The following is a 27,561-nucleotide window of genomic DNA, read 5'->3' as shown; positions in this document are numbered from 1 at the left end:
TAGTTTCTGTTGAGCAGGCAGAATACAAGTTAGGACCAACACATCTCTCGTCACATCAGGGAGCCTTAATGAACTCTGTGTTGACTGTTCTGTTAATTGTGCTGCTGTTTTAAGCCTATTTGCTGGTTGGGAAAACTTGGAGCCTAACTGTTAGAGGTTGTTGCCAGTGTTACTCCACTGCAGTGTACAATAGTCATTAAATGTGTCATTGCTTTCCATACCTAGTTCCCTCTGTAATTGTGTGTATTATTTATGTAAGGGATAATGTATAGAACGCCGGTCATTATGGAGAAAATAAGTCCCGACAGGGCGAACTGGGTCTTGTTTCGCCCTGAAGGGACTTATTTTCCCATAATGACCGGCGTTCTATACATTATCCCGCTTTTTATACGGCTACTTGCCAAAACGAAAAAATAAACTCCACGATATGTCTCTTTCCACTTATTTGTTACCGTTTCGTTGTGGCTTTTGCTGAGAAACAAATACTTCGCAACACACACTGAACTTGAATCAAACATTCTTTAGAACACAGCTGATCAACCATCTGATTTCACTTTTGAATGAAGTTCCAATGCAAGAAGTGACCGGACTACTTGCAGAGTGATATGATCAGCAGCACAAAACCCGTTGCCATTGACAGCGGTAATTATATGTTTGCAGCGGTAATTACATTAATTTATTTTACCGTAGAACGTTGGGAAATCCCATTCAAGTCAATGGAGCGTTCTGCTAGCATTGTGAAGAGCCGTATAATAATTGGCCAAATTAAAATTGGTCAAATTGGTCAAAGCTGAGCAGCATGATGATGCATCACTAGTGTCCGTTAGTCTGGAATAGGGACTCGCACTGCACACAGCTGGGCAAAATGCCGTTTGATTGTATTGCATACATCTTAAAACCCAGGCAATCTGCTTATGTAGGCCCTACTCCTTAACCTGTTGAGGAGTGAATTCTTTAAGACAATGCCGTTCTGCAGAGAGTGAATTATTTTCCTGGCTCCTTCTAGAATTCTATGAGAAAGTTCTATAGTTTGTTTAATGGCAGAAAAGTCCCTGAGGGTAATTGTTGCGTCATGGTATAGAACCTTTTTCAAAAACATTCTAATCACATATTTGTGATCGTACTCCCAGGGGCCCAGCTGCATCTGATCACATATTTGTGACCGTACTCCTCAACAGGTTAATAGGATAACTGTTCAGTGCCCGAGCCACAGCGAATTTATGAAAGGCTGGTCAGATTTGTAGCCTATTCCCAAGTTCTCATTCATCACAAAACTCCCACAAACAGCTAGGACTAATCTAAACACGATCTAAACATGGTATGAAATTGTGAACTTGGAATATAAATCTGACTGCATGTACTTCGCTTTTCTTAGTAGCCTGTTGGATTGACTTCGTTTAGGCTAGGCCTACTTGTAAAGACGATCAAAACAGACTAGCCGACAACTTGTCATGAATGTGACATGACGTTTCAAGGCCAAATCAAATAACCAATCGGGCGAGACCCCTTTTAGCCAATCAGAGACGAAAAGGCGGTACCTTCCCCTACCATCCTTGGGGAAAAAAAAAAATATCGCTCCTCAGTCCCATACAATGCGGGGAATAGGACCCAGGGAACATAGGTAGCCTACGCCCCTGGTTGAATCAGGTTTCCATTCAATAATCTTAAGATTTTTTTTCGTGCATCCGGCCCCAGGAATCTCATTCTCAAGTTTTGTTTTAGGAATAATCAGAAGAAAGTTAAGAAAAATACATAATCTTATGGCATTTAGGCCTATGGTTTAGGCAGCTTTATTCATTCACATCTTCTTAAATTTGTTCTTAAGACAAAAGATACGAAGAAAACACCACAGAAGTATTTTTGTCATACAAAGAAGAAAACACCACAGAAGTATTTTTGTCTTAAGGCTTTGTGAATCCGCCCTGGTTCTTACAATGTTATGACTGACTTGTTTAAATGTCCATGTAATTCATTTGATGTAGGCTAGACTATGCTCGCGGTGTCATTGGCACTGTTTAGAAGTTTCTAGCATTGTTAGCTTATGTCCCCAATGTTACAGCCAGAGACGGTGGATAAAGCTATAACTATATAATCTTTGTTCCTTATGGAAACACAACTCCGAGGCCACCCACCAGTGTTTAAGACCGGTGAAAAGCCTTGGGTCAGCCGGTCCGTTATGGAAAAGAGCCCTGTGTGTGCAGTTTTTATTTGAGCCATTATTCCAATTCTAATTGAGTTAAAAGTGTCCTTTATGTAAACCCACCTGTTAGAGAATTTTGGCAGACTCCAATCAGCTGGTTTAAAAGATGGTTGCTGAACTGTTTGACTTTTGACCTCCAAACCAAATCAGTCTGCTTGACTGCTGGGGAGCTTACATGACCCAGGGGCAGGAGTCTTGGGCAACATAGACCAGGAGAAGCTCCTTGGCAGAAGGAGGGAACTGCGGCTCAGAAAGGAAGTCCATCTGTCTTTGGCTTTTCAGATCTCTCAGAATGTTCTGGAGAGAACAGAGGGAAGCCACAGTGGGGGTGATATGGACACATTGCCTTCTTTTTTTCTGTTTTAATGAAACATCACACGGCTGTTTCAGTCTTAATTTGAGACTATTCTGGATGTGCTTTAAACAGCCAGTCTGAGTGATTTAACAATGATTTGGCAGTGCTGCTAAATGCTATAATTGGCATATTTCTATGGGCCTAGGGATTTTAAAAGAAATATATTTTCTGTCAAGCAGTAATTACTAGTGTGGTGCTGACAAGCTATAGGACTACCTCAACTCAGGTTTGGCTGAGATTGTAATTCGAAATGTTCAATATAGAAAAACTTGGAGGAACAACTTCAGCATACCAATCAGGCAGCTGTGGGGTTTGGTTAAAGTGATGAAGAAAAAGAATGACTTCTCAATGGATGGCAAGAATAACTGTTACCGCACTTGTCTCAATTCTGCCAGCAGGGATGTGGCTAAGTAAAGAGGTGTTAAACTGAGCAAGAGGCATTGGTAAGGGATGTCTCTCCAATAGGTCTTGACTTTCTTACGGTGACAATATTGTATTTAACACATACTGTATGTTCACTGTGAGTGGATTTTTATTATCTGTCTGTATCCGATGCCCCAACCCACCTGTGTGTGTGTGTGTGTGTGTGTGTGTAAGAAGATATTTGCCCTAGGACCACACAGAAAACATTACCTCAGAATGGTAACCTCTCTTTAATCCACAATTTTTATATAAACAATGGATGACCCTTTTGGGATAATGAAGTCCTCAGAGTGACCTCAAGTCCCAATCACTACACTTCCTGCAAGTGTGGCTTGAAATGCAGTGAGGTATCATCCAAGTCACTAATTTGTTATTATTTTATTAACCAATGTTTCACTGTTTGCTTGAATCAGTCTGTTGTTCTTAACCTGCAGAAATGCTCTGTTTATGATAATCATTAACCAGGCCTCTGGGAATACCTGTAAATAAGGTAAACACCACCAGGGATAAGAGCTGTATGAGGAAAAACTAGCATGGCACTGCACAGATTCAATTTGAGTCAATCTTTCAAGATTACTGTTTTATGCAGAGGAAAACAAACAGATCTGATGAGATGTTCGTGTAATGCTTAGAGTTTAGACACTGCTATCATTCATAACAATTTCTTTATAAGAATATGCATATGAAAGCATTCTGCTGTGTTCAAAACTAATGTGATGTTTGTGTGATTTGTGATGAGAACGTCATTCCTAAAGTAGAACAATCTGCCAAGTTATGTTAAATAGATTTTGCACTTGTGAGAGTTTCTGAAAGCACACATGTTGCCATTTATATCACAATTCTGAATCTGATTCTGAACAGTCAATCCTTTGGCAGGGTGTGAAATGACTAAAACTATGATGGAAATGTTGTGAGGATGTATGAGGGGATGGTGAAAATACCAAAGAGCATCTTCTTGGTTCCTTACTGAATGCTACTCACCATGGGCCTAACTACAGTCTAACACGCCTGAGAAACAAGCCACAGCCACAGATATGTGAGACAAAAGCCAGGGCTCAAGAGAAAAAAGAACTCTACACACACATACACACACACACACACACACACACATACAGACACACACAGACACACACACACACACAGACACACACACAAACGCAAACCTCCTCTTCCCCTAGAATCCTCTCAAAAGAACAGCAACAGAAGAAAATTATGCAGAAATGTAGCAAAAGAGGATGATAGCAACACAGGCTTTTGTGCTTGTGTACACTGGACGCCCTTTTATTCTGTGAATCGCATAAGCAAATGTCACCATTAGGGGCGGGGGGGTTCGGATTACCAAACATCCATTGATAAAACACCCACTAATCCATAAACATCATCAGCCCATTATTCAACAAACATTACAACATTGTAATTGCCCTGCCAAAACAAAATGTTCATACAAGCATAGATGTGCATTGTTTGTGCAATAATGTGCATGGTATGAGTAAATGGCAAACTCAACATACAGCATGGAGCAGGCAGGATCTGAGCAACTGCCACGATGACAACCCTACACCCCCTTACTGTACACCATAATGCACAGTTTGAAACCTGACTTCATGTCTGTCTTAGTTCATTTCTGCAACCTCTTCATAATCACCTCACCCACACAGGGGCAGCTGTGGCCTACTTCGCTCCGGACTTGTAGCCAGAGGGTTGCCAGTTCGAACCCCGACCAGTAGGCACGGCTGAAGTGCCCTTGAGCAAGGCACCTAACCCCTCACTGCTCCCCGAGCGCCGCTGTTGTTGCAGGATTAGTGTGTGCTTCACCTCACTGTGTCTTCACTGTGTGCTGAGTGTGTTTCACTAATTCACGGATTGGGATAAATGCAGGAACCAAATTTCCCTCACGGGATCAAAAGAGTATATATACACTTATATATACTTGACTGAAATACATTCATTTGTTTGTCAAGATAATAGCAGTAGCATTTGCGTGTTGTGCCATGTATAGCAAAAGGGGAGTAAAAAGTATGTTTGGACATGATACTTTTGGAGAACAGGGCTGTAACTAAATAATGAGCTCAGATTAAATTAGGCCTGCATCTAGTTTGCCTTGATCTAATTTTGTACATTTAAGGGGAGGTTTTCCGCCTGGCTTGGTTAATAATTAGATGGTAATTACAAAGATAAGAGGAGAGACTGTATTGATATGTGCCTGGCCTACACATGAATTTGTAGCAGAACAAGGTAATTATGCTGAATGTCTTGTTTTTTTTCTGCCTTTTTATTTACCTACATCACTTGACCACTTTATTGCTTGCACAGGGACTAAGAATCGATGTGGCATTCATGACAATCGATGTTAGCTGCTGGCTCCTTTTAAACACAGCTAATCATACTCTAAGAAGTGTATAAATTACAACCTCTGTTCCAATAGTTTTGTACCTTTGACTAGGGAGCCATTTGAAAGTGGTTGGTTTAACTGCTCATCTAGAAGCAGTCAGAGGGCCAGCAAAAGCATACAAGACAAACACTCTTACGTCCAAGAGCCTTTTTCCCCATACATCAACAGAGAGGGGCAAACAATCTTAACTATGGAGGGGCAAACAATGTTAAGAATCAAGTTAGGCTTCAGTACACACAGACCAGGACATGATAGCAGGATGCATGGGGAACCTTCACCTTGATCATGTTGGAGTTGTATTTATCATTGAGTGTTTCTGTGTCATGTTCAGCTTTTTTATTGCAGCATTCATTGTCAGACGTTATACTTTGTGTGTTCTTTGTCACAAGTCTAGCTATACTATTTAAAATAGCCTAGCACTGATGCACCTTGCAGCCCTTCCGTGAAATCTAAGGCAACAAGCCTCTGTTGTACATTGTTGTGCTCTTTATGCAAAATAAACATTCCAAACCCGACAAATCCACTGAATCTGATAAAACAGTGTCATGTGGCCCCATACCAAAGGCGAAGCGCAGACCTTCAAGAGAGCAGAGGATGCAGGTTTGCTTACTAGGTTTCATAATTAAATCTCTCTAATGTAGTTTGCGCCGAAATCGCATCGAGGCTATCTCGCAGCAACAGCGACTGACAGTCCACCACAACCATGACACAACGCAGACTTTGAAGACATACCTACAATTGGTAGGCGCGCAACTGTGACTGCGCACACTGCTTTGACAAGTAATGAGCAAATCACTTCATGTGCGTTTGACAGAATTAAGGCAATTATTTTCTAGTCTTTGAAATCTGGTGTTTTCTCAAATGAGCTCATGGTGATATTTCATCAAATTGAAGTGGACAAATGCGAGTAAGATCAATAATATGCCCAAGAAAGAAAGATCAATCACAAAAACAAACAATCCAGGCTATACCACCTTGTAACCTTCTATAACGAGAAAGGTTCATATGGATCTCGCTCGTCTAATAGGCAACCACCGCTAATAGGCTTCTACAACAAATTGACAATTAAGGCTGAGATTAGTTGGAAAAAATAGGCCTACCTTTCAAACTTTCACACAATTGCCTGCGCCAATATTTGGCAACCCACCTCTTCCTAAACATACAAGTACACCCATCCCGCCGCCCACCACACATCTCCACTCAACTTTAGGGAAAGAACCAGTTAAAAAAATCATAGTGGTTAATGGTTAGGCTACTTACAGGCATATTCAGCCGAAGCGATCGTTTCCTTTTCGTGTTCTTTTTCTTCACATCTCTTTTCTTGTTGTTATCCGTAGCTGTACTACCCATTATTATAGATTAAGTGTTTGTTTCTGACAGGAGCGTTAGCTTGCACCCTGCACACTTTATTCAATGTGCCAGACTATTATCAAATATTGCAAAACAGCAATGGGTTTCTCTTCCCTTTAAGCGAAAACATCCGCATTTAGATGTATTGTGAAAGCCCTTCACTTCACTTCTTGGTATCCTTGCAGCAGATCTGTATATGTCTAGTCCTGAACAGTATGGGCCTGTATAACTTAAATCAGTGTAATGTAAACTAATTACGATGTCTAAGACGAGAGAAGACAGGCTCTACGTCCATGAAGTCTTGTAGCCTGTAGTTTGATGGGCTGCGAAGGAGAGAGTACCAGGCATGCACGCGCCTCTTGCTTGCCCACTCGTAAATACCAGCGAGGAGCGCGCCTCTGTTCGAACTCGGATGCGTGCCAGCTGATGGATCAAAGAGGAAAGCGCAGATGCGTCATGGGTCTTTTAAAGTGGTAGCCCTACTTACGGGAACGCTGTTGACTTTTGAGACCGGGCAAAATTGGTTGACAAAATTTACAACCAAAACAAATTATTTGTGCAGAATATAAACACGAACTTGATATTTTAATTACTGCAACAGACAGGCTCTGCCTGCACCATATTGATCATGAGGATGCTGACTCTATAATACTTTGAACTGCTTGTGAAAGACATCATTTTGAAGACCTTTTTATTCGAAATGATAAGACGCCTTGTTATGGTTACACAATGTATAGCCTATTTGAAAATATATGAGCTGTCACGTAGGCCTATAGCGGTTTGGATTAAAGGATTAGTTAGCTTTATGATCCGTGTTAGTTGATTTAATGGCTGGATAAAGGCAGTTTTTCATTTTTAAAGCAACCTATGTCAGTGTTATATTGCATTTTTATCATGGCCCCTTTAATTAATCCACCATGTGGTGAGTAGGGCTAGTTACTGCAGTGTAGGCTCAGAAGGCACAGGCAGGCTACTTGCATACACCGGGTCATAAAATCATTGTACACTGACTCAGGGGAAGTGCTCAACATTAGTATGCATTCTTTGCCTCTTCTTTTAGGATATGAGTCAATGAGCCCTGCTGAATATAGCCTTCACTAGTCCAAGTGGGTCTATGTGTAATGCAAGGTCCACCAGAGTCTGTATGGCCCCAATGTGAGTGACTGACGCATAAACATGTAGGAGAGAGTAAACAGATATTTTGCAATCTTATGTTGGGTAGGCTACTCATACTCTCATGCTCAGTTGGCTGTGTATTTATTGGAACCTATAGATGGCACTGTTTACTTAGAAGAGATTGAATCTTCATGGACACACTGATATCCAGCTTGGATTATTCAATTACCTAAATAAAATATAGTCTACTGTAGGCCTACATCCATTATTTGTTAAGATGCTTGACCGTGCTTTGTAAGAAATGTTGCACATTTTATGACAAACAATGAGAAAGATGGTGTTTTATCATTCTAGTGGTCAGAAGGGTGCAAAAGAGCAGTAGGGATGTGCAACACATGCATCATCAGGACCACATCGGTGTAAAGCCTAGCTTAAAAAGTGTGATTTGGCAGACGGTCAGTGTAGAACTGCAAAATGTGTTGATCTTAGTAAGGGGGAAAAAAGTCACACAAAGGTCACAAGACCACGAGGATGTTGATGTGACTACTATAGGTATTTGCTTTCTTTTAGTATAAAGTTTAATTTAATCTTAATGCATTTTGTTAAGTCATCTTTAATTAATTCCTGATAACCTAGTCAAACTGTAGGCCTATGTTATTTATTTTTACTGGCTGACAACAAAATGATTAATTGACAATGAACAAAATTACAACAAACATGATGTAGCTATGTTGAATAGACCTATTTCTTAAATAAATAAAGGTAACAAGGGTATTTTTGCAAGTGAACTCTTCCTATCACAGATCTAGATCCTATGGGCTACGCTAGCCTAAAATATCATTGCACTGCAGAATTATTGGTTTAACCAAGTGCAATGATATTTTAGGCTACATAATTTCTAATGTCATACGCAACCTTTACTTTTTTCTTCACATCTCTTGCCTACTGATAATCTTGCCGGCACTGTTGAGCTGATAAGAGACAATGCAGAGGTGTACCATAAGTGTGCCATGCAGCGAATAAGCAGGCTAAACACTGGTAAAGGATTTGGATTTGCTATTGCACTCAAGTCACGGGGCGGCGATGCATGCTGAGGTTTTACAGAAACCTATCCAGACCAGCAACACGGAGACTTCAGAGTGGTAGAGCAGCGGGGCTGGCCGAAATTATCACACAATGCTGGGAGGTTTATTGTCAAGTAAGTATCAGTGGTATTTCTTCATTCTGTAATCATGTCTAGCTTCTATTGCCAGCTGTTATCAAGATCAATGTTACAAACAGATTAATTGAGAGCTGGGACTGTAGTGTGCTCCTTGGAAAGCATGCACTTATGCGCTCTTACTACTCACATCCCCATGTTCATGAATGTTGTAGAAGTGGCATTGGAAGCATTGTTTGCGTTTTAGCATTTATTTGACGATGTAGTTCGTCGGTAGCCACATTTGTTAATTCTGCGGTTGTCGTGATCAACAATTGTTGGTATCTAAGTTCGTAACGATATGACCACTGATAGCTGTAGCAGCCCAGCTAAGGTAACTAGCCAGCTAAGGCGTTAGCTTGAGAAGTTAGCCTGCTAACAGGGATTCTGAATACGCGCTGATTATTTTAGTTTGACCATTACATTTGGTAACATTTATACATTTGCCAGTTGTAGTGATTTGTTTGAAATGTAGGTAATTTGAAGACAATTGATTTTGAAGTAGGTGTGTCTCTCTGCAAGTAGCTACGTTTCTGTAATCAAACTTTCGCTCGAATAGAACTGCTACGCGACCCTGCGACTTACTAGTTATAGCTATGGCTATCGAAACCTGAAGTGGTTTCTTTTATATGCAGATCAGTGCAAATTCGGGGCATTTAGTAGGCGGTGGCAGTGAGGACTGATAAATCCTTGAGTTTACGCTTTCCGAATTTGTAGTGATGTGTATCAGTTAAATAGACCCGTAATAGTCATAGATTAACCAATCTAGTCCGCTTTAGAACAAAACTGGTGGATATTTTGGTAGGCTACTAACAGTAACCACAGTAGGTGCGTTCTAATCACAGATTCTAACCACACGCACCGGTAAAAGTAGCATAGACCTGTGTCGGTATGGCATTGTGATGTGAGTTTAGGCTACGTCTTTGTTTTTTTTTTTTTTTTTTTTTTTTTTTTTTTTTTTTTTACAAAACATACTATTGTTACATTCGTGACCTGTAGCCTTTCTTTAATTGACACTATCAAGGTCGGTCTCCAGTTGTGCAGTCTTTGAATTGAAGTGACAATGCAAAGTCACCTTAGTTGGATACAGTTCCAATCACAAGAAGCAGACTTCAAATGTTGGTGAAGAAAGCTTGATTAACAGCAGTTGGGGGGTAACCCTCTTGGGAAATGTGTTTTAGATGATTCAGAACTATTTTTTCCCTGTAATTTGATTTATGTTGGAACAGAAGTTCTTGAATTTATAGCTAGGCAAATAGCCTGCTGTAGTTTTGTCATATAGCCTACTACAAATTTGGTTTGTAGTGTCTGCACAACTGAACCAACAACACTCCCCATTTTGTTCTGTTTGCCCCAGTTTGTTCTCTTGCTGGTCATTCCCTCAAAAGTTCCCTTGTCGATCTATAGAACTGACATCCTGAGACCACAAGCAGCCTGCAAAGGGAGTGTGTTAGCACAGCCACTCTGTATTGTCTCAGTTGTAGCTAGAATTTAGGTGTTTAATTATAGCTGTCAGTACTTGGATTTTTACTCTGTCAGTGTCCAGGAAGGGTTTCAAGCTGACTGTTTAAATTTTGTGTGTTCCTTTTTTTCCTTAACATTGATGTAAAGCAAACGTCATTGTCTTTGCCTGAGGTTGCATTATTTCTGGAGTAACACACTGAAAATTGACCTTGTCTTTTGGGGTAAAGGCACCTCGTGATAAATTATATTACCCACTCTTGCGCCATGGTCAGAATCGACTTCCATCAAATTCCACCTCCATGCTCTGAAATTGAACACAGTCTGTGTTTTCAGACAATACCCTATTATCTCCACGCCTTGGAGAAATTGCTTGGATTTGGATGTACTTTTGGGATCCATTGATGCAGACGCTAGCGTGAGCTGATATTTTCACCATTTCCAATTATGAAGTTGTACATCTCGTAAGATTAAAGGTTCCATGTGAACTGACCTTAAACCAGAGGATGGAAGTTAATGGTGTTAAAGGAGAACTGTAATAGTTCCTGTTCTTCTGTTCTGGGGCTGCTTTTCTGGAAACCGAGGCCTGAGCCAAGCACTGCTGTCTTCACTTGTGAGAGGCACTGTCTCGGCTGAATAGCACATTAACCTTGAAACTATGCAGAGATCTGCAGCACATCTGAACTCTTTCAGAACCCTCTCGTGTATGGTTAAATTCAATCTTAAGTCAATTGAGTACGAACTTTCCCATGTGCTTAGCACAGACTCTCAGCATGGACACATAGCTGCCGTTAATTGTGGCATGTCTGTTTTCTCTGTGTTTTCTGTAGCACAAAAGAATAAAGGAAGTGTACAGAGCTCACATTTGGCCCTGACAACAGTCATCATAATTCATTGTCTGAATGTGCTGTTGTTGAGTAATGAACAGGGTTTCTTTCTTCTTTTTTCCATTATAACTATTATTCTACTAGCAGCTATGTTTATGCTGGCAATATCCTGGACTGTGAAACCGTATGCATCGTGTAGACCTGATGTAGATGTTAAAGTTACAGGCTGTGTCTAATTCTATGACTATGAAAGCCGAACCATTTTACAGAGCCTTCAAAATGAATGGCAAAATATTCTCAATAGGTGCAAAGACAAATATGGATTCAATACAGCATGACTTCAGGTTGTGCATGAAGTCAGAACGAACTAGTCTTGCCAGGGAGCTGCTGAAAGCGATGCATTAGACAAAGGGGGAAATTTGGCTCAGGTCCCTGGTAGGACTCTTCACTCTTGTTAATTGTTGATGAAGTATTGAGTTTCCCTTTAGCTCTCACATTGCGGTACACTCATAGCCTCTCTTTAGTACACCATGGGGAGGTCAGATGCTTGAGCAGCCCCACTGACCTTGTTACCAAGTCACGACAAAGCCTTGCAGAGAGCCTCCTGGTAACTTTCCCTCCTCTGCTGTTGAACTTTTACACACTGAGGTGGAATTACTTTGGACGGTAGAATACATACATTCTATTCCTGAGTTTCTATTTTGCGTATACAGAGCCAGTAGCCTATACTTGCCCTGATGTACGCTATTCAATGCAAAGTGTAACTGATTGTTATGGTGCAGCAGCACACATTCAATGCAGTGATTGTCTAAATTTTAGCCCTTGTGCGGTGGCTCTGCCAAATTACATAAATTCTAGATGAGCACTGAACCTAAGTTAGAATTATTTTCACAGTGAAAGGCGGCTCATCGCTCTGTGCATCTCTTAGATCTCGCATGGTTCAATGGCAGTAATTGTCTCATTACCCTGCACTGTAAGGGAGAGTAAAGCTGCAGAGAGGGCACGACTATGGCTGGCTAAAGCCCTTAGATTTAGTGCTCTGGGATGACGGTCATGTACCCTCCAGTTGTGTGTGTGTGCGCACAAGTGTGTGTTTGTTTGTGTGTGTGTGTGTGTGTGTGTGTGTGCGTGTGTGCACAAGTGTGTGTGTGTGTACTGTGTGCACAAGTGTGTGTGTGTTTGGGTTTACGCCCAGCTCGCTGTTGTCGTCTCGTCAACATGGCTTAATACAGGCTAACCCAGTGCCTGCATTTAAGTGTCTGTCCTGGTGTTACGCTTTTTAATCGTTTCATTTTTTTTAATACCCCGCTGCCCCAGTGACGGGCATCATGCTGAGTTCGAGTGTGTGTGTGTGTGTGTCTGTAATAAACAACAAAAAAAGCACAGATTATTTAGTTTAGCACTAGACTGCAAAGTGAAAGAATGTAGAAGTGAACTAGACTAACCAAGCAAAAAGCTCCTTTTATGTCCTTGTCACTGAATGTTAGGCTAAAGAATAGCTATTCTATGTGTTCTCTTAACCTTTTATTTTAAAGTATGTGTATACATGCACATTTAATGTGTAGTGATTTAATTAATGTACAAACTTCACAAGCAACCCGATTAGTGCGTTGTCCTTGTTTCAAAGATATCTGGACATAACTTCTGCTATCAGATGCGGCTGATCTAAGATCCGAAGTCAAGTCTGTTTCCTTTCATCCCTAGAGCCTCTTACTGAAGGATGCTCTGTTTAAACATCCTATGGTGCAATCAAGCTCTTGGCAAAGTCTCTATCATCTTATTTTCCCCCTCACCCGTTTAATTAAAGTTTCCCCGTACTTGTAAGCCTCTTTCATCCGATGTTTTTTTTTTAATCTTCATCCCACATCAAACGGAGCATCGTTAATAGTTTACTGCATGCACTGGGAGCTGCAAAGGCCTTTGTCCCCTGGAAGGCACTGGCAAATATCCTGTCGACATTTCAGTCACGGGACGGAGGAGGGCTCACGGGTTTGTGTATGTGGTGTTTTAAAAGAGACCGCAGGGAGAGGTAAAAGGAGAAGTGAGAACCCCTCTGCTGCAATGATTCTCTTCAGGTTGGAGAGTTTTTTTTTTTTTTTTTCGCTTGATGGAGGGGCAGCCTACAGTAGCAGTTGTTCTTGCATGAGTTGCGCTGTGCCCCACCCTCGTTTCTCGCTCGCGTGCGCCTGCTGGTGTGCAAGTGGCCGTGAGGGAGAGCCGTTGAGGTGGCATGACGTGCATCCCCTCTAATTTGCTTCACTCTTTTACCAGTGTGCCATCTTCATCATACACGCTCACACACACAGGTACTGATTCGTAATTCGTAAGTTTTTGTGAGTGCATGTGGATATCTGGTGCATTCTGTCTTGAGCTTGTGTGGCTGGATATGTGTTGGCCTTGTCTAGCCTGTATTGTGTCTGTATGTGGTGTTTTGTGTGTGTGTGTGTGTGTGTGTGTGTGTGTGTGTGTGTTGGGGTGAACAGGATTTAGCCTAGATGTGGGATGTACTTATATACAGCAGTTAATCCACATGGTCCTCACTCCAGGACTTCAAAAGCCTCCATCTCCAGTAGTGTGCCACACACACACACACACACACACACACACACACACACACACACACACACACACACACACACACCCACCACATGCATACACACATGATACACCCACCCCCACCCAATGAGCGCTAATGGATGTGTATGTTCTTATTTCCACTTGCAAACCACCGTCCTGCCCCTTTCTCTCTTGTCTGAGTTCTTTCTTTCATCTCTATCAATGTGTTCTATCTGCGTTCCCCTGACACAGTGTTGCTCCTCCCTCTCTGTTTGTTTCTCTCTCTCTCTCTCTCTCTCTCTCTCTCTCTCTCTCTCTCTCTCTCTCCCATCATCTATCTTATCTGTCTGTCCTGATGAGTCTCCAGTCAGCCGCATGCCACAAGCCCTCAGCGGCAATTTGTCTCTCTCTCCCTCACTTCTCCCACTTCCCTCTCGTCATCTATCATCTCTTCTCCTCCAGCCCGACTCTCTAGACCTCCCTCTGCTCTCTTGTAAGTGTTTTTTCTTTCTTTTTTTAAAGAAAGCATTCCCTCCTTCCCTTCCCCTGCAACTTTGCCGTGTTTTTAAGGGGAGCTGGCACTGTTTCTTGCGGACACATGCTGGACGTTTCTCTCTCTCTCTCTCTCTCTCTCTCTCTCTCTCTCTCTCTCTCTCGCTCGCTCGATTTCTCTAGCTCGCTTACTTGCTCTCTCTCTCTGCCAGCGCAACACGTCCAAGGCACAGATGAGAACAATGTTTTTGTGTTTCTGTGGTTTATAAATAGAGAGGACTTCAAGCGGCGTGTCTGTCTGAATGAAACGTCCAGTTGGATACCTCGGCTTTCTTCTCTTTCAGAACTGTCCTCCTCTTCCTCTCTCTCTTTTTTTGTGTTTTGATAGAGGGCTATTTCTATTCACCAGGGAACAGAACCATTTTTTTTCCTGTAGCTGTTGGTTATTTTTCATGTGTTCAATTTTTTTATTCACGTGAAACTGGACACGAGTCAGTGGAAGAAGACTGCCTTCCAAAACAGTCCAGTTAGTCACACATTTGGAACACGTATCTCCAAGACTCCTGAAGCTTATCTCTGTAGTCAGTGAATGAAGAGCACATGCACACCTTGGCACATTGTTGTCGATGAGGCCATCCTTAAAAATATTTTCGTTTGCCGTAACCCGACCGACCCTGTCAATTTAGAACCGACCCAAATATTTATTTTTTTCCCCTTTTAGTCCGACCGACTTTCCGTTTGTAAACTTGCGTTAATACCGACCGATTGTTTTTTTTACTCTAAACAACCAATACAAATGCAATAAAATAATATTTATTTTAGTAGGCCCAAGTATTGTGAATATAAATTGCCTACATGCAAACGTGGCTCACTTAAAAAAAAACACCTGTGGCGTCATCTCTACACCATTGGTTTTACGCATGTCACACTATGGCCTACGCTTCGTTTCATTCACACAAACTGATAACGCTATTCTGAAGTTCTGGAAGAACTGTGGCCAGATCTTTTCTCATCCCTTCTCCCCTAGTCTAGCGGTGACCGTGTCGGAGTATTGAAATTGGTTGTGGTCTATTCAGCATTTCTCAAAATATGGGTCCACAACATGGAGACTGCTGGTCCGCGGAGTGGAGGAGAAATTAGGCCCGGTGCTTCATCTGATAATTTGCTGCGCAGTTGATTAAGAAACCGCGGATCGACGAAAAAAGAAAACAAACGTTTCTGCTATCGATGTCATTAAACATGGAGCCCTACAATTAAGTGGTGGTATGAGCATTCATTCAATGTGCGTCTGCGCGAGAGAAACTGAAACTAATCGATAACGTTGGTATCAAAGCTCCGCTTCAACCTGTTGGAAGGCTATTTATTTATTTAACTAAACTTAATAGAACGACGTTGTTTTTGGAACTTCCTTAGAAACAGAGCAGAGACTGTAAAATACACTGTATAGCATTGAGTATTGTATAGTCAAATTTCAATATAACGTGGCCAAGAGCTATTGTAGCCTTCTTTCTGCACATGTAGATGAGCCCTATGACCCAAAAGTCTGCCATGACCGGCCTCAGGTCAAAGAAGTTTGAGAAAGGCTGGTCTATATAACCTGCATCAGAATGAGTGCAGTGGTGCCTTGAAGGCACGGGTTGAAGACCCAGTCAGTTACGCCACAATATGCACATTTGTGTAAATTCATTCCTACTTAATCACCATGACCAAAATTGAACTTTTTTTTTACTTTGAATCTTGAAAAAAAAATATTGACCTACCTACCCATTTTTTAATTGTTTTGGCTGTTACTGCAAACAAAAATATTTTTAAGGATGGCCTGATGTATTGCTTAAAATGGTTGCTGTGTAACTGCAAAGGCATTTGTTTGTCTTGTGCTGATGTGTGGTGATTCTTGATATCCTTAGCCATTTGTTCTTTCTCTTCTCCATAGGGTTATAGAGATGGGCCGCCGACCATGTTGCTAGGGCGACCATGGGCAGCGTCACTCTACGTTACTTCTGCTATGGCTGCTTCTTCACCTCCGTGACGTGGTCCATCCTCCTCTTCCTCTACTTCAGCCTGGGCCAGGACAGCCAGGTCTCACTGCACCATGTGCCCGTCCAGGGGCCTCAGTCACACCGGCTCCAGCCACGCTACACCCGCGGCCCCGGGGTCCAGCAGCGGCGCGACCGCAACAAGGGCGCCGCCGGTGGACACCGCGAGGGGGGGAAGGGAGGCACCAACGCCTGGAAGGCGGCCGACCTCTCGCCAGAGATGGGTGAGTTTAGGCTAGGGCTGAGTTTCTGTGCTGATGGTTTTAGACTTGCATTGTAAAACTAAAGGCTCAAGTAAAGCTAAATGAAGAAGGCACTTCATTGTGTGTGTGTGTGTGTGTGTGTGTGTGTGTGTGTGTGTGTGCCCTGTATGTGTCTGCCTGTGTGTGTGGGAGGATGGCTTAGTGTGCATGTAAAATAGATGAAATGACACTCAGAGTTTTGCAGCTCTATTACTCTAGCCAACATGAATGTAATTGGTGCCACATTTTGTGGCCAAATGAGATGAAGGTTTAAAAAGTTTCCTGGTGCCGCTGAGTTTTTTTCTCTGAGGATGTGGCCATGAGAAATTTTGCAACAGATGCTATTCACAGTATGCAGCTTTCACTTCTTACAGTGCAGTGAAACTTCAAAACAAGATTGTCGTGGCGTCTCTTTAGCTGCAGGCAGGAACATTGTGAACAAGATGTGAACATTTGTCAAAATGTCAAACTTTATTGTCTGTTTGTAATTCTGTAATGTAAAAGTGCATATAAAGTTTCTTTTCAGTTTCATCAACTTTCTGAAGATGTACAAATCCTGCTTCAGGCGTCTTACCTGTGAAAACGCTCGACACTCTGAATTAATTTTATGAATTTCGTTACCATAGTTGCACAGTGATTGGGGTGAGACTAATTTAGATTGTCAATTAGTCGATTAATGCGATTTTTTTCAGGCAGTGTATTTGCACACCTCTAGCAATCTCTGATGGGCATCATGGCTGTCAAGACTCGGAGCTGTACGCATTTGAAATAATGAGTTCTCCCAGCTCTGCGCGCTCTCCGTCTCAGGAATGGGCCTTGACGGGCTGACAAGCCCCATCCCTATTATAGATCAGTGCTGAGACGTGGTGTGTTGATTTAGCTCCCATGGTCGCTCATTAAAAAAGGAATGAAAAGAGAGCGTTGATTGCTCATGACACCTCCCAGGCTGCCTTTTTAAATGCCAGCAGTCTGTCCAATATCATCCCTGCTCGCCGAAACAGTGTTTTAACGACGGACTGAGGTTTGAGTGATTGAAATAAACTGTAAAAAGAGACATGAATTTGAAGAGCGAGGAAAAAGTTGGCAGAAAAGGAGAATTTGTTTTGATGTCATTTGTCAAACACATTGGAGCAAGATGTTCAGATTGTGTGTGTGTGTGTGTGTGTGTGTGTGTCAGTCCCGGTCTAAGCTGGTGTGTGGGTTCAATGCTAAGGATTTCTTATGGCCGGGGTCAATTGAAGCCCATGTCCATGGCTTTCAAAGGGACTGCTCTGTTTCCATAGCAACTCTCTATCCACCCCCGAACATGAGATGTAAGAGATTTAAAAAACTGCTCTGCAAAGATGGATGAGCTCAGTCCACTCATTACTCAAGCACCCACCAGCTTTTGTGTATAGCACAATCGGCCACAGAAGAGCTCCATGGAGACTTGAGAGCTTTGATCAGTTTCTTTTGTCACTTCACCTGATGTTGATGTTTCTACCTCTGCAGGGATGATCTTTAACGAGCAAGATCAGGAAGTGCGGGACATGGGCTACCACAAGCACGCCTTCAACGTGCTCATCAGTAATCGCCTGGGTTACCACAGGGACCTGCCCGACACCAGGAATGACAAGTCAGTGTGTGTGTGTGTGTGTGTGTGTGTGTGTGTGTGTGTGTGTGTGCTGATGGTAATTTTGATACCATAGATTTAATAGAGACCCAGTCAGACCAATAGTATGAGTTTATTTACAATGATGCACATCAATGGAGAGACAGCATGACTTCACCTAAAGATCCATCAGCTGCTCTAACTGGACAAGGAAATAGGGTTAAAGAGTTAGGGTTTAAGTATCCTTCCAGGCTGACTGGAGATGGCGTTGGTCATCCCATCTCACGTGGACTACACTGAATCAGACCCTGATTAGTGGCAACCTGACAATCCGGAGCAGATAGCTACTGACGCAGCCATGCAGAACAGTGAAACACTGCAAAGTCATAATATTCCCACTTATCTATAAATAGTCACACAGAGATATACACAGACAGTACAGATATCATACAGTCATTACATAGAATCATACTTTTAGTGTCAAAGTGACCTACTAATGAGAAATGCAGAACATTAAACCACATATTGGAATATTGGACATAATGCAGGACATTAAACCATATATTGGACATAATGTTCTATTCCACTTTCTCTCAGTGCGTATATGACTGTGTGTTGTGTGTATCTTAAGCTCTCATTTTTGGTCCTCTAGTAGCTGGTTCAGCTGCCAGGTTAAAGTGAGATAAAAAAAAGAAAAGTTTTTTTCGTTATGTGGGAGCCTTCTAAAGGTATTCCGCACCACTCCTACTCAGATCATGCTAACATATTCCTGCTATCAATATGCATTCCTGCTCTGTAATATTAAATTACTCCCTCAGGTCAACATCAGGCTCACTTGCCAGTGCACAAGCCAACCATGTCAATTTGAGTAATTTGATTCAGTGGACCAAATGTGAACAGCGAGCAAGAGACATGATTAAAATGTGCTTAGAATTCCCTAGACCTTAGGAATGAAGAAGCCACCGTGTGTGTGGTACCTGTAGGCAGGCGGTGCTGAGCTTCTCTTTGTGGGATCCTGGGGGAGGCCTGGGTGACTGAAACTTCTAAAGATGGGCGTGAAAGCTCCAGTGAACTGTGACCGTCATGCACTTCAAGGCTTAGAGCCTTCAAGATGCAGTGTGCAGTTTTGACTGTGATTCATAGCGAAGTCAGTCAAATTCTCACATGTAGGGAGAGAGATTGAGCTATACCATAGAGGATGCACGTGGCAGTTCTACGTTTGATCTGCAATGACAACTGCAAGTGTTGTCATTGCAGATGACAGGAGATGGGTAGGAATCCCAGCAGACAGCTTTTCTATCGAGCAGCGTTCCTAACAAAATGGTGGCATCCCTAGAGGTCAACCCAAACATGTGTGCATCTCTTTACGCCTCACCTAACACATCAATACGAGTCACACTCTTCACACAGGACACTGATGGGAATTGATTCCTTCTCAAGTGCGTGTGTTGGAACTGTGGCCATTGCGCTGGAAGTGTGGACCAGGGCGGGCCTGGCAATCATTACTGGGGTCCGGTGATTCTAGCCATGTGACCTTGCTGCACGAGTGGGTGTTTGTTGAATCAGGACTTTTCGCAGGTTTACAGGGCCTTTTCATTGGGTTAAAGTACAGGTTTTGGCACTCTGTAAAAGCTGGTTGGCCCATTTTTGTGTTTGCTTTGGTATTCAAAGAAAGTGCACTGCAAGACTATTTAATCACAGCAAGCACGGCAACACTATTTAATCACTTCCTCTAACCTCCCCCCTCCCCCCTGTCCCTCTGCAGATGTAAAGAGCGCTCCTATCCCATCGCCCTGCCGGCGGCCAGCGTGGTCATCTGCTTCTTCAACGAGGCGCTTTCGGCCCTGCTGCGCACGGTGCACAGTGTGCTGGACCGCACGCCCGCCTACCTCCTGCACGAGATCATCCTGGTGGACGACAACAGCGAGCTTGGTAAGTTATTTCCCCCTTGCACCCCCCCTTCCAGTCAGCTGTTTGCCGAGGCGGTGCACGTCTGCTGCTGTGTTTGCTCACTCGGTGAGGGAAGGAAGGACTGCTGGGAGAGGAGAGAGGGATGAGAGAGAGAGAGACAGACATTAGGAAATCAACAGATGGAAAGAATAGGAGAGGGAGAAAGAGAGAGAGTGAGCTTGATGTTCCAATCAAATTGAAAGATTGGGAGCGAGTTTGACAGTGAGTGAGAAGGAAAGCCATGAAAAATCCATGAGAAATGTGGCTGGTTGAAAAATAAGGAACCAATCATGCAGATGGAGAAGACCTCTAGAACAATGCGTGGCAAGAACAGATGATGAAACTGCCCGACATGGGAAAGTGGAGAGAGGAAAAAAAGAGACAAAGAGAGAGACCAAACAATGAGCGCCAGCCGTCCGACTCGACTGTCACTTTCGTGGAATCGGCGGCGCTGTCAGGCTTTTATGTGTGACCTACATGGTGCGAGTTAATAAGTGCAGTCGATGCTGGTGTCATTTCAACTATTGGGAAAGCAGTAGGGGCCTCTGAAGCGGCCTGTCAGATAGCACTTTGGCAGCGGTGCGCCCGGGCGGCTCGCCAACAGCCCGAGTTGAGTTGAGCTGAGCTGAGCTAATCTCCCTCTCCAGGCGTCTGCTGCAGAGGAAGAGTTGGTCCGATTTCACCAAAGTTTCAGGGTCCTGCTGAACAGAACCGATTGTGGGGCTCCAGAAGGTGTAGGAGGCTGCTGCAGTGGTTGAACAGTATACGTGCATACAGGGGTCGAAATTAACTTTTTGGCCTACTAGACAAAGTGGCTGGTAGATGAAAACAATTAGCAGCCAGACATATTTTTTAAAACCATACAATGCTTCTCAACAGCCAAAACTAAACAATGCTTCTCAACTATTTTGAAAGTAGCCTAGTAAATATCATTAGCATATTATGCAGATTTTCCACTGCAAGTTCCGTTCAAATGAACAGGCCTTCCCTATGTTCGGAGGTCCAATAATTTTGTAGCCTATAATGTACAGTGTTGAAGCAGAGCGAACAAATTACGTTGATCTTACTATCTTGGTCAGTAATCTATGCTATAATGACCACAGCAAAAATATGGCAACGGGTTTTGAGCTATGAATCACGTCTTTCATATCATTCCGTGAGTAGTTTGTGCGCTATGAAGTAAAAGTAAATGGAAAAATGAAAGTGAAAGTTAGCAAATAATAGGCTATGTTTCTATGCAACATCTGAAACGTTCAACTTCTATTTGTTTGTCGATCTAGTTGCTTTCTCAGCAGATGCATGACAGGCTAACCAAACAACTTTAAGACTCCTGAAGATTAATTTTCTCATTTTGGCAAACAGCCTATCGGAAAATAAATCCTGACCATATCAACATTGGGCGAACAAAACAGCGATGCAAAGCAGAGTTGATATGGCAAGCCACTTTAACGTGACAGACTGACTATTCTCGCAGTTGATAAGCAGCCGTTTTTTCACACGCCAAAGTGTTGCAGTACCTGCCATAATTCAGCCTTCAACACAAAAATATACTTGCCATTGGTGCTTGGCGAGTGCTAATTTCGAGCCCTGTACAATGTGCAGCAGAAACACTCTCCCAGACAGAACATGTGATTTTACAAATAGCGATGACTTGCAGTGATGTTTCTCTTGCGCTGCTTTTACCTTCAAAGCATGAAACGCTTATTGACATGGTGTGCTTCTCACACATTTGTCCCCTTGTTAGAGTCTCCGGTTCCCTGGAAACAACCTTTTGTGTTATGCCGTGCTGTGTGTTCGTTGGTTGAAGCTTTTGAAAATGTGCTGCTGTTCAGATCTGGCCCAGCTAGAAAACCAGGGCATATAAATGGAGCCCAACCCAGCAGGGTAGTGCTCAGCTGTAATAAGCAGCGCCGCATGAACTCCCTGACATTACTGATGTAGTTAAGGCAAACAATGAAGTAGCGGAGCAGGGTTTCAACAGTGGTGGAAAGTGGCTTCTGCTCTTGTTGTGTAAGAGCTTATGTGTGTGTGTGTGTGTGTGTGTGTGTGTGTGTGTCTCTAGCTGACCTGAAGGAGGATCTGGACACGTACCTACAGCAGCATCTGAAGGGCAAGGTGAAGCTGGTGAGGAATGAGAAGCGAGAGGGCCTCATCAGGGGCAGGATGATCGGAGCCTCCCATGCCACAGGTGAGTGAGCACTGCACACACACACACACACACACACACACACACACACACACACAGAATGCACCTGATCCGTTTCCCCCAAACATTCTCCAGACCACTGAGCAACAATGCAGTTGCGCGCGCACACACACACACACACACACACACACACACACACACACACACACACACACACACACACACACACACACACACACACACACACACACACACACCAAATCCTTCAGGGCGTTACATATTACAGGTGACTGAGCAGAAATAGAATAGCTGGAAATAGACACACACATACACCTGAGACTTTGGCACCTAACAGGGAAGCTATTTATTTATTATTTTGGTCTATTTTTTTCACACGTACGCACCACTATCACGTCTGGTGTAGCTACTTCCATTGATTACAGTGGAAGCTAATTGTTGCAGCAGACGCAGCAGACATGCCACAGGTGAGTGAGCTGCATTATTACTCACACACACTTAATGTCCCATCGCGTAATGCGCTTCAGCTAGACACACACACACACACACACACATACACACACAAAGCCAGCAATCATCCTCTGACACACAAATCTTTGGCTGAGTATTACATGTGGTCAAAATAACGTTTCCCGCGGTGGCTCTCGTCCCTGCCGCAGGCGAGGTGCTGGTGTTCCTGGACAGCCACTGCGAGGTGAACGAGGCCTGGCTACAGCCGCTGCTGGCGCCCATCAAGGAGAACCGCCACACGGTGGTGTGCCCCGTCATCGACATCATCAGCGCCGACACGCTGGTCTACAGCCCTTCGCCCATAGTGCGCGGCGGCTTCAACTGGGGGCTGCACTTCAAGTGGGACCCTGTACCTGCCGCCGAGCTCAGCGGCCCTGACGCTCCCTTCAGGTGAGGAGGAGGGAAGTCAGGGAATTGCCTGAAAGCCTACGATACCATTAGGACTCATGATGCAGAAAACATGAAACAATACATATCGTATCAAGATGTTGATTCTGAATAGTGACCATGTCCAACACATAATTCTCTTTAACAGCTATTCCCTGTAATTTTATAGATCAGTGAAGACCTTAAGGGTATAACTTAAGGGCGCAACTTAACCCTTAGAACCCGATTGACGCAAAGTGCGTCAAAAAACACACCCTTTCTTCTGTTACCTAGCTCCCAACTGTCCATCGCAACGAGATGAAACCTTTATTGCGTGACAGAGCAGAAGTGGGGCTTTCCAACGAGACCACACACTTCTCTGTACGTTAAAGTATGAAAAAATAAATAAATAATGAAATTAAATCAAATTGCATCATATTTACAGTCTATACTTATCTGCGTTGCCCTGCGCACCCATTACTGGGTGAGGTGGGATTAGTGGTAGCATCAGTGAGAGGGCCAGAGATTTTCCGGAAAAGAAGATTAAAATCTTCCGTTGAAAAACTGCAATGGCTAACAACACGAGTTTAGTGGAGCAGTGGTAGCTGTGGTTAGCCTGGGTTTGGGAGTCCGTGTTGCTCTTGATAAAAGCATGTACAAAATACGGATAACTTGGGCAATCCTATAGGATTAGATTCAAACAAAACCGCTTCCGGTCTCCTGATGGGGTCTAAACGGGTCAGTCCTGTGGGATACATGTGACCCCAAGTTAAAGCTATTTGACTTAAGTTTTTGTAAATCTCTGCTGGGAATTAGCATCCTCATTTGTGCTAGCAAGGAAATCCCCATTTTTAGCAGCTGAAATAAAAGTAGTGCTTCCAGTGATTTTGTGGTTTGTGAATTAGCATTTATTTTCAGACTCCAGGCTTTATTGGTGTAAATTCAATATTCATTGCCATCGGATGCAATTAATATGAACCAGGTATTGACGGATTTTTGTGATTGCTAGGGATGGGCAGAACGAGACTTTGTGAAACAACGAAACGTTCGAAGCAATTGCGCCGGAATTGTGTCGAGGCTTCGAAACAATCCGACACGCGTAACTCCATGGTGACATCTAGTGGCCAGTTTTGCTAACATCACATTTTGCCCGTGAAGCACAACTGCTTCAGATGAAGAATATAAATAGCCAACATAGAACGCATGATTACGTCCACAGCCACATGGTTCAGTGGTTAACACACTTGCATTCGGCCGGAGCGGCCGGTGTTCAACTCCCTGCTGGTGCTTAAAAAGTTCAGACTAGTATGCCTTCAGTAACTAGAACGTTTTTATATCTGCCAGTTACAGATAGGAAAATGCTACAATGGTTTTAAAATGTAGGCTATGCTTATGGCCCAGGGTTTTTTTTGGGAACATGTTGTAGGGAAATAAAGGATATATGAATGAAGCAGGTTAGACTAATCAGGTTCAACATGGGAAAAATAAACAACACATTTTTTGTATGTCAACATCATTTTTTATTTAGGAATAACAATTGTTCTGCCGTCTTGGCATTTAATCTGTTTCTTGTTTTTGAATAATACCTAAAAATATTTCACAAGGCACACTTGTTGCTGGCATGCACAAAAATTTTTTTGCCATCACACTTAGGTTTGGATAAACCACTCTCCTCTCCTGCCAGTATTTCAAAGGGTCACTAGACTATATCTATCGCTCACTGTCGGTCTCTAGCCTGTCAATTAATCTATATCACTAACCTACCAATAACAAGAATGCACTATCAATCGCTATATGTCGCTATATCTCTCAATCTCTCTCCTCACAAAAAAACCCACAAAGATAGGATGTGTTTGAATGACTTTTAAGCATTCTGGGACTTTGTAATTTAGATCAAACAGGTGTTTACTCGGGTAATTGGCTCGCGCATAGGCATCCTGTCCAAACCAAATTGAAACACCACGAAGCCTCACTTAGCCATGGTCACGTGACATGGGTGTTTTGAACCACACTTCGAAACACTTTTCGAAACACTTGCATTTCGGAAGCTCGACACTGTTTCGAAACGTCAGCTTCGGGCGTCACATCTCTAGTGATTGCCTATGCAGGCTTAGGGATTTCAGGCTATTCAGTGCTAGGAATGTGTAAACAAGCTAACATTGATTTGCCCTCTGACCAGATATACCTTGTTCAATTCATCTAATGAATGTGCAAATTGAATTGCCTGAGGTGTACGTGTGTACGTGTACGTGTGTGTGTGTGTACGTGTGTGTGTGAGAGCACTCGTCCAAGTGACTCTGAACCAATGCCCAGTACCTGGGGTACTGCCAGTGGTTTCTCTGGCTAGTGAGGTTTTGCCGATAATGTACTCTGATTGGCCCTTGGTGCATCAGCTGACCCTGCGGACCTCCGTGCTCCTTGGGGCCATTTGTGAGCCAGACGAGATGAGTGGCTTTGAATCCATTTGAATAGAACTGGCACATTTCAGCCTTATCTCCGTTGCCATCCCTTTTCAGTCATATCCCTCTCCCCTCCCACATGGGGGCCTTCTCTATCTAGTTTGTCTGTTACTCTCTTTCTCTCTTTCTTTCTCCCTCTCTCTCTCTCTCCCCTCTCTCTCTCTCTCTCTCTCTCTCTCTCTCTCGCTCGCTCTGTGATGTATGTATCTGTTCATAAAACCGTGTTTCTTGCACTCTCCTCCTCTCCTAATCTTTACACCACATTTGAACCATCTTTGTCTAGTGTGAGGTCTGACTGACAGTCTTGAGTATCTCTATATCACATAGCAAATCTAGAGCCGCTCTTCCAACCCCCTCCCACCACACACACACACACACACACACACACACACACACACACACACACACACACACCACCCCCACCCTTCACCCTCCATCTTCCATTTCTTCCTCTTCTTCCTCCCTGCCGTCTCCAACAGAAGTGGGGGAATCCCCAGGCGCTGAGCTGGAATAGCTGGCTGTTGGCCCTTTTTTCCGTCTGAACCGAGACGCATGGCACAGGCTCACATGACGTGCGGCGGCTTCTTTTAGACAGACTGGCGCTCAAGGCTGGTGCTGCAGTCTGCCGAGATGACCCAGATTACCCCCCTCCGGATCTGCCTGGTGCCCATGGTATGTCCTGGGAACTGGTCTGGGAACAGTTCAGTCGAGGCTGTGAACTGGAGCTTCTTAAGTTGTTTGATTTAGAAGACACTGAGGCTGATGTGTGACGGTCTGTGACCTGCACTGTTTAATTCAGCGCACGCCAAAGGAGGTTGTATAGCATGTTGTGTCAAAACACCGGGTCTCAGAAGAGTTATGAAATATTGTTGGGCCGTCCATATTTCATGACTGTTCCCATTTCGAAATCACTTCACAGGCATATTTTTTTCTCTCAGCTCATTTGAAGCAGCGTTGATGACGTAACTGTAATCGAGTTGCCCTGGATATGTGGGTTGTTCTGTCTTTCGCTCAGTATGAGACCAATGCCCCCCTGTGTGCATTTGTCATCTCAAGGTCACAGGGAGCCTGACTGATTGCTCACTCGATTGATTTGGTCTGGCCCTGACATTTATTCAGTGGCAGTCAAGTGAGTGACCCCCTGAGGTTCTGATGTCTGTGCGTGTCTGTGTTCTCTCCATGCAGGTCTCCTACCATGGCAGGGGGGTTGTTTGCGATGGACCGCCGCTACTTCAACGAACTGGGCCAGTACGACAGCGGCATGGACATCTGGGGAGGAGAGAACCTGGAGATCTCATTCAGGGTAAAGACCACACACAGACACACACACTGTATGTGTACAGTACATGCACACCAACATCACTTGCAGATGCATATAGACACAGACATGTGTGGTATACTAAAAGACTAATCTAAACTAAAAGGCTGTGCAGGCTAAGTGGATAGAAGGCTTGGTGTGGACTCGGTCGGAGATGACAGCTTGCCATGCACTCACATTCACCCTGAAACTGACAGTAATGTGCTCACACATACTCCAGGAGCCTCCGAGGCCTTGCCTGGTGGCCAACAGCAACTGTGGTTAGTGCGTTTGCTCTTGTTTTGGGTCATTTGGCTGGGAGCGTTTCTTCATTACCCTTACATTGGCATTCGCAGCTTCAAATCAAATAAAACACACTGCCAAGGGCGAGACGCGTGAAGCCGGTGAAACAGCAGTGCATTCGGCAGTCTTTCCCTGCTGGCGTGTGTGTGTCCATCTGCCCATTTTATTCTCTCTTTCAGTGGAATAAATGAAAAACCTTGCAACTCTGGTTTTATTCAACTCTGTCGGCCACACACACACACACACACACACAAAGAAACAGGGTATCTTGTG

At 43.5% G+C, this 27,561-nt stretch overlaps 2 protein-coding genes across 3 annotated transcripts in view; one reads left to right on the top strand and one right to left on the bottom strand.

Moving 5' to 3' along the window:
* Positions 1-7,071, bottom strand: part of prkag2a (protein kinase, AMP-activated, gamma 2 non-catalytic subunit a) — a 73,739-nt gene extending 66,668 nt beyond the window's left edge. Inside the window, exon 1 of the mRNA XM_048265729.1 lies at positions 6,631-7,071. Coding sequence (XP_048121686.1) covers positions 6,631-6,720 — 90 coding nt within the window. The 5' untranslated portion in view covers positions 6,721-7,071. The remainder of the gene's footprint in view (positions 1-6,630) is intronic.
* Positions 7,072-8,852: 1,781 nt separating this feature from the next.
* The window catches only part of galnt11 (UDP-N-acetyl-alpha-D-galactosamine:polypeptide N-acetylgalactosaminyltransferase 11 (GalNAc-T11)), a 28,686-nt gene continuing 9,977 nt past the window's right edge, over positions 8,853-27,561 (top strand). Inside the window, exons 1-7 of one of the 2 annotated variants that reach the window (XM_048266116.1) lie at positions 8,853-9,034; positions 16,304-16,630; positions 18,140-18,263; positions 20,005-20,171; positions 22,252-22,377; positions 23,013-23,253; positions 26,874-26,991. In XM_048266116.1, the coding sequence (XP_048122073.1) occupies positions 16,345-16,630; positions 18,140-18,263; positions 20,005-20,171; positions 22,252-22,377; positions 23,013-23,253; positions 26,874-26,991 (1,062 nt within the window). In that variant the 5' untranslated portion in view covers positions 8,853-9,034; positions 16,304-16,344. Of the gene's footprint in view, positions 9,035-14,352; positions 14,372-16,303; positions 16,631-18,139; positions 18,264-20,004; positions 20,172-22,251; positions 22,378-23,012; positions 23,254-26,873; positions 26,992-27,561 lie in introns of those variants that run through there. The other variant, XM_048266117.1, reaches the window with a different exon arrangement.

This window comes from Alosa alosa, chromosome 16 (assembly GCF_017589495.1).
Source record: "Alosa alosa isolate M-15738 ecotype Scorff River chromosome 16, AALO_Geno_1.1, whole genome shotgun sequence".
Lineage (NCBI taxonomy): Eukaryota > Metazoa > Chordata > Actinopteri > Clupeiformes > Clupeidae > Alosa > Alosa alosa.
The sequence above is the reverse complement of the archived record's forward strand: the minus strand, read 5'-3'. Positions and strand labels throughout refer to the sequence as shown.